The 11,600-nt window shown below is 36.0% G+C and overlaps 1 protein-coding gene across 1 annotated transcript; it reads left to right on the top strand.

Annotated features, from left to right (window-relative positions):
- Positions 1-651: 651 nt before the first annotated feature.
- LOC130808337 (uncharacterized) lies at positions 652-6,191 on the top strand. The gene is made up of 7 exons (XM_057673816.1): positions 652-840; positions 3,232-3,418; positions 3,506-3,592; positions 3,650-3,819; positions 3,931-4,531; positions 4,600-5,694; positions 5,866-6,191. Exons 1-7 carry the CDS (start codon positions 652-654, stop codon positions 6,189-6,191), a joined length of 2,655 nt encoding a protein of 884 aa, XP_057529799.1.
- Positions 6,192-11,600: the final 5,409 nt, after the last annotated feature.

The following is an 11,600-nucleotide window of genomic DNA, read 5'->3' as shown; positions in this document are numbered from 1 at the left end:
TAAGTATTTCATATTATATTATAGTTTTTGATTTGAATTTACTTCTTTTGATTCAGTCATTAAACTAATATATGACATTCGATTTCTATTGATTAATTAGGAAAAGCGTGGTAAAGCTTCTGATTTAGCAAACAAAAAGAAGTTTTACCATCGCTTGGGCCAAAAAACGTACGATTAGGTCCGAAAAGAGTGGGTGGATGCGGGTTTATACCCCAATCAAAGTTTATCCACGCCCTCATCTACGACTACCTCCGCATCCGTGAATAATCGTGTTGGAGATCGGGTGCGAGATTGGTATTGCGGGCTTCATTCCCGAGATGCAAGTGGTAAATTTACCATTAATGATTCGGGAACGAAGAAGGTTGCTGATGCTGTGGTGAGTTTTGCAATTATTAAGTATATTCTTGATTTGTTTTGTACTCTTTGGCTTTGATTTACTTATACTAATTGTTATATATGTCACTTTTTATTTGAACAGATGGGCTGGAAGGAAAAAGAAGCTACGGGGAAGTTCACCCCAAGAGGCAATGTTGGCGCATTGCATATGGTCTTAGGGAAAGACCATAGTGGGCGGGTAGTTGGAAAGGAGGCGTCCGCGTGGGGTTACATAAGGCATTCGGCAAAGAGTGTGTTGCTACTCAATCCCGAACGATGCTGCGGGATGAAGTAGCAACCCGCCGAGCAGAAATTACAAAGGACGTTATCGCCAAACTGGCCGTCGTATTGCAGAAGATGGGAGCACCCATTGTTGACTTGGCAAACTTGATTGTCGATGATCAGGAAAGTCAACATAGGGATTCTAATGCTTTGCTCAAGCCAACACCCGAGACTATTTCACCCGTAGCACCCCAGACCATTACTTTCCCTGAAGGGGAAAACCCCACACCGGAGACCATAAACTCCGTTGCTCAAATCCGGAGCCAACTCCGGAGCCAGTGCTATAGGTACATAGTTTTTAAATATATAAGCACTTATTAATTTAAATTGCAACGCGTTTTAATATTTTATTATGATGCTTATTATACTAAACGACACGATTTTCAGGAGGCGACTCCTTGTTCTCTTTTGCTGCCTCAGTTAGGTGTTGCTAGTGATGACGACTTAACTGAGGTTGCATATGGTGTGGCCCAACCAACCAAAGAGGGCCAAACAGTGCATTCGATGCCTGTTACAAGTGGTCACATCAGTGTGACCGTGGAAACTATTGTAAAGGGGTTTGAATATTTCTCACTCCCGGTTCCAATGCCTGAATGGAGCCTTGAGAAACTATCAGACGCCCTAGGTAGTTTCGTCACATGGCCATATGCTTGGGTCCGATTCACTAACATGGTAAGAATCATTTGTATGTTATTTATTTTTATTTTTTTAATTGCATGCTTACACTAATTTAATTGTATAAATTAATAGCAAAAGAGTCCTAAGGGATCTTGGAAAGAGATCGGTTTCTCAACAAAGGTGTCGACTGGGTCAAAGTTGATGCCAAGCACTCCAATTTTGACTGATGCGGAGCTAAAAGATCTCTCTCAAGATTGCAAATGGCTGCACACTTGTGCATCTCGCATAAGTGAGGAGGACCCAATCTAACTAAACCTGCAGAAGGACCAATTCTGCTTTTTAGAGAGCCCATTTGTAATTATTGGTCCTAGTGACATTGGGCAATTTTTGAGAGGAGAGATGCTGAACGTAGCACTTTTCCATGTCTACATGAGGTGATGTTCATTATCTTACAAGTTAGGCATTGTTGTTTAATTTTTTTAATAACCGAATTATTAACAAAATTTTCATATTCGTGAGTTTAGTGCGGCTTACGAGGAGCTAAATTCTTGCAAACCTCCAAAATAAATTGGATGGTTTTGTCCTGAGTCGATTTCGGGTACTAAATTTGTAAATGTTCCAAATGACGTTAGTGCATACATTGAGACTGCTTTGACTAATTGACCAAGATGGTCAAGGTACGAATGTTCAAGATGCCCAAGCCCAATCCAATGCAAGGGAATTAATTTTGTTCAAGTCTTATTTTGATCATGGCATGCATGGTCCAAATAAGTCATCAAATGGTTGTGCTTTGCTAAGTATAACTAATTATCTTGTTGAAGGGACAAATTGAACACGGTGACAATGAAGGCGCAACTTAAAAGTGGCGATTATAAGGCTTGAATGCAAGCCGTTGCAGAGCATCAATTGGAATACAAAGGTGTATGTTTTAACGAGATTTAAAGCTGGTTTTTAATCTCATTTAAAGCTGCAGTTTTGGAATACAAAGGGGTATGTTTTAAGGAGATTTAAAGCTGGTTTTTAATCTCATTTAAAGCGGCGGTTTTGGAATTCAAGGGGCAGCTTTGAATGACGGTATTGGACAATTTTGAGAGATTAATTACTGAACATTTATCCTTGTTTTAAGCTTAGTTTTAAGTAGTCTTTTAATTATTGTTGAATGGGATTAAAGTGGACGGTTATGAGCCCTTTCATCATCTTTTGTTTTCAGCATTTTATTTTTGTTTTGTTGCTATTAATTAGGCAAGAGGTTGATGTAATTATTGGATGTAAGAAGGCTATATATAGCAAGCTAAATGATGAATGAAATGATATCCAGAAATTTGCCAAAAAACGTGTGATTTGTTTATTGAACTTGACTTGTGTCTAGTCGATTTTAATTGTCCAAATTTGAGTGTTCCAAATTTGAAGAGTTAGAGTTTTAGTGAGAGTTCCTAAAACTAAAGCTTGTAGTTGACGATTTGGTGTGAGTTCCCTAATCTAAGCTACACCCAAACAAGTGAGTGAGTGTTCCTCCTTGTTATATCCTCAAGTTTAGGGTGAGAGTTCCCCTTAACTATCTTGATTAATTTTAAAATTTTTTCTATGTTAACCACACGCAAGACCCCTTAACTTTACACTTGTTGTAACAAGGTTTCCATCTTGTTTACACATCATTTGGCGCGTCAGGTAGGGGGAGTTTTTCCATACACTTCCAAAGGGGTCGAATACCTACGTATCATGGGAGAGAATTAAGATTTGAGGGTAGCTTTGGAAGCTCTAAATCGTTCCATTGCTAGTCAAGAAAGGTTGGCCGAAACTAATGCCAATATACAAGGAAATCTTGCTGCCTTAATGGCAAGACTCTTGAACGAGCAAGATAGGAGAGATCAAGATGAAGAACCTCCACCTAGAAGGGAAGATAGGAGTCTCAAAGTAGACGTCCCTGCCTTTGATGGGTCGCTTGATCCAAAAAAGTACTTGGAATGGGAGAAATCTTTGGAAAGGTACTTTGAATACAAAGACATTCAAGAGGAAGTACAAAAATACAAGATTGCCAAGGTGAAATTGAAGGGCTATGGTGACGGATGGTTGCAAGGAGAGCAAAGGGGGCGTACCCTTAGGGGCAAAGCTTCCATTTCTACTTGGAGCAAGTTGAAGAAACGTATGAGGGATCGTTTTATTCTCCACAACTATAAGCAAAGCCAATATGTGAAGTGGAGTACTTTGCAACAAAATGGAGATTCGGCAGAAGATTACATCAACGAGTTTGATAGGCTTGTTATTGTGTGTGAGGTTACGGAAAATAAAGAACTCAAAATGGGGCGTTTTATGGCTGGTTTGGACCAAGAGTTATAGGACAATCTTGAAGGTTACACCAATCTTACCTTTGTAGAAGCTTGTAAACTTGTGGTCAAATTTGATTCGAAAAGGAAGAAAAAGAAGCCCATTTCCACTCCTCAAGTGGCACGAAAACCACCTTTCCTTACAAAGGATGGTTCTTCCTTTATCAAGCCCAATGACCCACCTAAGAAGGACAAAAAGGATTTCAAGCTAAGTGACATCGTGTGTTACAAGTGTGGAGGAAGGGGACATTTTAAGAAGGATTGTCCTAACTCAAGAGCTTTAACCATGCAAGAGGTTAAGCTTATGGCCACGTAAAACATTAATTGGGAGGATTTTGAAACAGAAGAAGAGGAGACCGAGAATCCCAATGAAGAGGATGGGGAAGAAGATCAGTGCTTTCAAGAGATGGAGGACAAAACCAATCTAGTGGTTAAGAAGGCATTGCAAGCACGTGTGGAGGAGTCTTTTGCGCCACAAAGGCAACACATTTTCATCACCAAATGCAAGGTTGGTGGCGAGGTATGTGATTTAATTATAGATGGGGGTAGTGAGGCAAATACTGTGTCAAAGACTTTAGTGTCTAGACTTGGTCTTACAACCACTAACCATCCACATCCTTACAAGTTGAGTTGGTTAGATTCAAATTCTAGTACGGGGGTTAGAAAGCAATGCATGGTTAGTTTTTCTATTGGTTCCTATCATGATAGTCAATTGTGTGATGTTGTGTCAATGGATGCTTGTCATATTCTGCTTGGTAGGCCATGGCAAACGGATAGAAAATCATTTCATGATGGATACCATAATACTTACACTATAACTCACCAAGGGAAACAAAAAAAATTACACCCTTTACCACCCCCACGGTTTTCACAAAAACCATCCCAAGAAATTTCCTTGTTGTCTTTTAAAGAATTTGAGAGGGAAGTTGATGGTGAGCAAGAGTTGTTTTTGTTGTATTCAAAAGAAATTCATGAAAAATTTGTGAGTCAAAATCCCAAGTTGGCGCACAATTGATTAAGGATTTTGAGGATGTCTTTCCAGATGAATTACCTATTGGGTTACCACCCTTGAGAGGAATTGAGCATCAAATTGATCTCATTCCAGGCGCACCTTTACCAAATAAACCTGCCTATAGATGTAACCCTTTAGAAACTAAGGAGTTACAACGTCAAATAGAAGAGTTGATGGGCATGGGTTATGTGCGAGAGTCTATGAGTCCGTGTGCTGTTCCTGCTCTTTTGGTTCTAAAAAAAGATGGTACTTGGCGTATGTGCATTGATAGTAGAGCTGTTAACAATATTACTATCAAAAACAAGTTTCCAATTCCTAGACTTGATGACATGCTTGATGAGTTAAGTGGTTCGAAGGTGTTCTCAAAAGTTGATTTGAGAAGTGGTTACCATCAGATTCGAATGAGGGAAGGGGATGAATGGAAGACCGCCTTCAAAACAAAGCATGGGTTGTATGAATGGCTCGTGATGCCGTTTGGTCTTACAAATGCACCTAGCACTTTCATGAGATTGATGAACGAAGTGTTAAGGCCATTTCTTGGCAAGTTCGTGGTGGTGTACCTTGATGATATCCTTATTTACAGTCGAGATAAGGATGAACATTTGAAACATTTGTTTCAAGTTTTTGCTGTTTTGAGAAAGCAAAAATTGTATGGAAAACTTGAAAAATGTGATTTTATGTTATATGAGGTCACTTTTCTTGGTTACATAGTTTCAGGTGATGGCGTGAAAGTTGAGCCAAGCAAGGTTGAAGCAATTCAATCATGGCCTAGTCCTAAAACACTCACGGAGGTCCGTTCTTTCCATGGGCTAGCTTCCTTTTACAGCAGGTTCATTCGGAATTTTAGTACTCTCATGGCTCCCATAACCGAGTGCAAAAAGAAGGGTTCGTTTGAATGGGCTCCTCAACCTCAAAAGGCGTTTGAAGAAATCAAAGAAAAGATGTGCAACACACCTATCCTAGCACTTCCGGATTTTTCAAAGCCATTTGAAGTTGAGTGTGATGCAAGTGGGAAAGGAATTGGTGCCGTGTTGATTCAAGAGGGGCGTCCAATTGCTTACTTTAGTGAGAAGTTGAGTCAAGGCGAGCTGAATTATTCCACCTATGATAAAGAGTTCTATGCAATGGTAAGAGCTCTAGATCATTGGTCACATTATTTGAGGCCACAACCGTTCATACTTCATTCTGATCATGAGTCCTTGAGGTTTATTCATGGGCAAAAGAAGTTGAATTCAAGGCATGCAAAATGGGTAGAATTTCTTCAAACATTTAACTTTTCATCCAAATATAAGAGTGGAAAAGCAAATGTTGTTGCGGATGCCTTATCTAGAAGGCATAATTTACTTGGTGTTGTTGAAGCCAAGATTTTTGGGTTTGAGTTGATCAAAGAGTACTACAAAGAAGATGAAGATTTGAAGACCATTTTGAAGAAATGTGTCGATGGAGTCTATGATTTATTTTCCTTACACGATGGTTTTCTTTTTAAGGGAAATAGATTATGCATTCCTAAGTGTCCGATTCAAAGTTTGTTTATCCATGAAACGCATGGGGGAGGTCTAGCTGGTCACTTTGGTGTTTAAAAGACATTGGAGCTTCTTCAAGCTCATTTCTATTGGCCTAAGATGTTATCTACGGTCCATCATGTTATCACTCGTTGCTCTACTTGTCAAAGGGCAAAAATGGTGTTTCATAAAGGTCTTTACAAGCCACTTCCAGTTTCCGAGAGACCTTGGGAAGATATTAGCACATGGATTTTATTGTGGCTGTTGATAGGTTCTCAAAGATGGCTCATTTCATTCCTTGTCATAAAACCGAGGATGCTATGAAAGTGGCTAAGTTGTACTTTGAAGAAGTGGTTCGTTTTCATGGGGTGCCACGCACCATTGTGTCCGATCGTGATACTAAGTTCCTAAGTCATTTTTGGAAGTCATTATGGCGTCTCATGGGAACTAAGTTGTTGTTTTCTACATCACATCATCCACAAACCGATGGTCAAACTGAGGTGGTGAATAGAGTTCTTGGTTCTTTACTTAGAACATTGGTTAGTAAGAGCACCAAGGATTGGGATGTTAAGCTTGCTCATGCTGAGTTTGCTTACAATAGGACTCCTAGTGCTACTACAAAGTATTCACCTTTTGAAGTAGTCTATGGTGTTAATCCCTATGTTCCTATTGATCTCATAGCCCTACCTCAAGATAACTTTGTGCATGGAGGTACTAAGGAACAAGCTGAGTTCATGGTCAAGATTCACAAGGAAGTGAGGAAGAATATTGAAAAGGCCAATGAGACTTACAAAAAACAATCCAACAAGAGGGTTAGAAATGTGAAGAATTTTAAAGTAGGTGACTTGGTATGGATTTACATGAGGAAAGAAAGGTTTCCTAGCCAAAGGAAAAACAAACTCATGCCACGAGCTGAAGGTCCCTTTGACATTGTGGAAAAGATCAATGACAATGCCTATAAGGTTGATTTGGGAGGCCAATATGGGGTCTCAAGTACGTTTAATGTGGGTGATCTTGCACCATATTATGATGATGAAGAATTGAGGGCAATTCCCTTTGAAGAAGAGGAGGATGACCAAGATGGTCAAGGTACGAATGTTCAAGATGCCCAAGTCCAATCCAATGCAAGGGAATTAATTTTGTCAAAGTCTTATTTTGATCATGGCATGCACGGTCCAAATAAGTCATCAAATGGTTGTACTTTGCTAAGTATAACTAATTATCTTGTTGAAGGGACAAATTGAACACGGTGACAATGAAGGCGTAACTTAAAAGTGGCGATTATAAGGCTTGATTGCAAGCCGTTGAAGAGCATCAATTGGAATACAAAGGGGTATGTTTTAAGGAGATTTAAAGCAGGTTATTAATCTCATTTAAAGCGGCGGTTTTTGAATTCAAGGGGCAGCTTAGAATGACGGTATTGGACAGTTTTGAAAGATTAATTGCTTAACATTTATCCTTGTTTTAAGCTTAGTTTTAAGTAGTCTTTTAATTATTGTTGAATGAGATTAAAGTGGACGGTTATGAGCCCTTTCATCATCTTTTGTTTTCAGCATTTTATTTTTGTTTTGTTGCTATTAATTAGGCAAGAGGTTGATGTAATTATTGGATGTAAGAAGGCTATATATAGCAAGCTAAATGATGAATGAAATGATATCCAGAAATTTGCCAAAAAACGTGTGTTTTGTTTATTGAACTTTGACTTGTGTTTAGTCAATTTTAATTGTCCGAATTTGAGTGTTCCAAATTTGAAGAGTTAGAGTTTTAGTGAGAGTTCCTAAAACTAAAGCTTGTAGTTGACGTTTGGTGAGAGTTCCCTAATCTAAGCTACACCCAAACAAGTGAGTGAGTGTTCCTCCTTGTTATATCCTCAAGTTTAGGGTGAGAGTTCCCCTTAACTATCTTGATTAATTTTAACATTTTTTCTAAGTTAACCACACGCAATACCCCTTAACTTTACACTTGTTGTAACAAGGTTTCCATCTTATTTACACATCACTAATTCCCTTGCATCTAAACAAACGTTCATTCTGGCTCCATATGTGGAAGAGTAAGTTTTATTTTTGAAATTGAACTTATCTTTTGATTTTTAAAGTCACCTAATCTATAATTTGTTGATTTTAAATTTGCGTTTGTAGTTTGCATTGGATACTTTTGGTCATATGTCCTTTAACGAACACTGTGCACGTCTTCGACTCATTACAAAAATCTCAAAGCCCGCCTCGCAACACAAAATTCAAAGCGTTGTTGAATGCGTACATAATATTAATTATTTTACCAATTTAATTTAATTAAGTGTTATATATATGTATAAATAGTATTACTTTTTCCATGCGTTTCAGCACAATGAAAAAAGTGCGTGGAGAAATGAGATCTACATCTAGAGCCACATTTCCAAAATGGACAGCAATAAAGGTACACAAATTCGATTTTATGCGTTTTAAAGCTTTTTTGGCACTTTCGCGCATAAAGTAGCTCAAACTTGGTTTGTTTTGCACGAAACTTGGCACACAACACTATTAGGTATATATATTATTGTGTTGAAGTGGTTAGAATTATAAATCATAGTCATATGCTAGAAATTACGTGTTAAGTTGCGATTTTATGCGTTTTTAAGCATTTTTGCAACTTTTGCGCATAAAGTAGCTCACAAACTTGGTTTGATTTACACGAAACTTGGCACACAACATTATTTGGTATATATTATTGTGTTGAAGTGGTTAGAATTGAAAATCATTGTCATATGCTAGAAATTACGAGTTAAGTTGCGATTTTAAGCGTTTTTGCCACTTTTGCGCATAAAGTAGCTCAAACTTGGTTTATTTTGCACGAAACTTGGCACACAACACTATTTGGTATATATTATTGTGTTGAAGTGGTTAGAATTGAAAATCATAGTCATATGCTAGAAATTACGTGTTAAGTTGCGATTTTAAGGGTTTTTAACCGTGTTTGGCACTTTTGCGCATAAAGTAGCTCAAACTTGGTATGTTTTGCACGAAACTTGGCACACAACACTATTTGGTATATATTATTGTGTTGAAGTAGTTAGAATTGAAAATCATAGCCATATGCTAGAAATCACGTGTTAAGTTGTGATTTAAAAGGTTTTTAAGCGTTTTTGCCACTTTTGCGCATAAAGTAGCTCAAACTTGGTTTGTTTTGCTCGAAACTTGGCACACAACACTATTTATTATATATTATTGTGTTGAAGTGGTTAGAATTGAAAATCATAGTCAGATGTTAGAAATTACGTGTTAAGTTGCGATTTTAAGGGTTTTTAAGCTTTTTTTGTACTTTTGCGCATAAAGTAGCTGCAAACTTGGTTTGTTTTGCACGAAACTTGGCACACAACGCTATTTGGTATATATTATTGTGTTGAAGTGGTTAGAATGAAAATCATAGTCATATGCTAGAAATTACGTATTAAGTTGAGATTTTATGCGTTTTTAAGCTTTTTTGGCACTAACATCTATTTTCTCTTAGTGTTTTCAACAACCTTCTACTTCCGTTGATTGCGGCTACTACACGCTGAAGTACATAGACGATATTATAAAATCCGTGAAGGATTTTGGAGTCGAATATATAGATGTCGTAAGTATTTGTTACATTCTTAAATTATTATTATTGGTAAAATCCAATGTTTATTAATCTTTTAATTTTATATTATATTATAGGTTTTATACGACATTCCGAGGGATACACGCCCTCTGATAAGTGGAGAGATGCGCGAATTAAAAGACAAGATTGCCGCATATCTTGCTAATTTTTGCCCTTGATAAATTGTAATTAGAATAGAATTTTTAGGACTTTAATGTATATTATATATATATGTACGTACATAATATTATATTATATATACGATCGAGAGTTTATTATTACAAAGAGATTATTGGTGATTATTTGTGATTATCATTGGATTATTATTGGAATAATCATTGTTATTACATTGTACATTATTATTAGATTATTATTAGTATAAAACGAAAAAAGAAAAAAAAATACCAAGTATTTGCTGCGGTCAGCCTCAAAACCGCAGCAAATACTCCTCTTTATTTGCTGCGGTTATGGGTTGACCGCAGTAAATAATGCCCTTTTTTTGCTGCGGGTTTTAACACAGCATTTAAAATAGGCAATTTGTTGCGATAACTATTGCTTGGGGCCAAAACCACAGCAAATAATGGCAAAAAAACCGCAGCAAATGAGGTTTTTTCCACTAGTATATTTTTGCGCGACAGATTTAGATTCTAACACAGTGGTATTGTATTAAAATTAGACATAACCTTTGTTATACCTAACCACGTACACAACTTTTGTTGTGATGGATGTATCCAACACCTTCATATATGTATATTTTTGTTCACATGACTTAGCTTGATATTCAATATTTTACCACTTTGCATAAGTATAATTTTCTTTTTTTCGCAATTTCATCATAACAAATCATATTTGTAAACTTTTCAAAATGAATTAACTTGCTTTCTTACAAGATCATGAATCGTAATAGTAATATTTTTCCATACGGGATAACATGTTATAAAACATAAATCATAACCTTTTTCACATGGGATTAAGCATGATTTATTGTAAATTATAAAACACATGTATAAAATACTTGTGCTATATTGAGGCATCACTTCAAAGAATGAGAAAGCATTTTTCAATTTCAACGTGAAATTCAACACAATATTCAAAGGAATTAATTAAAACATTTTTAATGATTTGTTTCAACTTTTTTAAGTAAATAAAATATAATTCGAAATAGTTTTGTAATTAATTTAAAACAAGTAGAATATATTTCATATATTCTATTAAAAAATTATTAACAGAGTTTCAAAAATAATGTTTCCAAAAGCATCTTGCAATTTATTAGCAATTAAAACAATAATTTTAATATAATAGAATTCACCAATAAGGCCAATATTTCTAAGTCATTATAAGTTATTATATATAATAATGAAAAAGTCAATTCATTAAATTCTAGGATTTATTTAATTAATAAATTAATTAACGATTTCTAACTATTGAAATAAGTTAATAATATATTTTGATAATTCTTAAACCCTTAAAATTTAGGGATATTCTACATAGTAGGCACGAACTTTTACAAAAGGCTAGTGGTAGAAAATCTTAAAACAAAATTCCACAAAATAGCATTATACTTTAGGAATTTCACAACTAACATTAAATGTACCTTTTTTGGGCATTAATGTTAAAACAAGTTAAATTCTAAAAGTACAATACTATTTTGTGGAATTTTAAGGAAATAAGGTTACTGTATTTTAATGAAAACATACAAGGATAAAAACGAAATTTCACAACTTAATGTATAATCTAACAATTTTTGGGCATTAATGTTATGGCAGCTTAAATTCCCAAAGTACAATGCTTTTATGTGGATTTTTTTTAAGATCTGTTACCATTGACATTTTGCAAAAGTTCGTGCTTACCATGTAGAATATCTTTAAAATTTATGAATTATTAAAG

Source organism: Amaranthus tricolor, chromosome 3, assembly GCF_026212465.1.
Source record: "Amaranthus tricolor cultivar Red isolate AtriRed21 chromosome 3, ASM2621246v1, whole genome shotgun sequence".
Classification (NCBI taxonomy): Eukaryota; Viridiplantae; Streptophyta; class Magnoliopsida; order Caryophyllales; family Amaranthaceae; genus Amaranthus; species Amaranthus tricolor.
Note: the sequence above shows the minus strand (reverse complement) of the source record. Positions and strands in the feature narration are given on the sequence as shown.

Coding starts and splice junctions, on each gene's coding strand:
- LOC130808337 (XM_057673816.1), top strand. CDS start 652: ATGCTGCGGGATGAAGTAGCAACCCGCCGAGCAGAAATTACAAAGGAC. Junction 3,820..3,930: donor ATTTCAAGCTAAGTGACATC/GTGTGTTACAAG, acceptor ATTAATTGGGAG/GATTTTGAAACAGAAGAAGA. Junction 4,532..4,599: donor ATTTGAGAGGGAAGTTGATG/GTGAGCAAGAGT, acceptor CAAAATCCCAAG/TTGGCGCACAATTGATTAAG.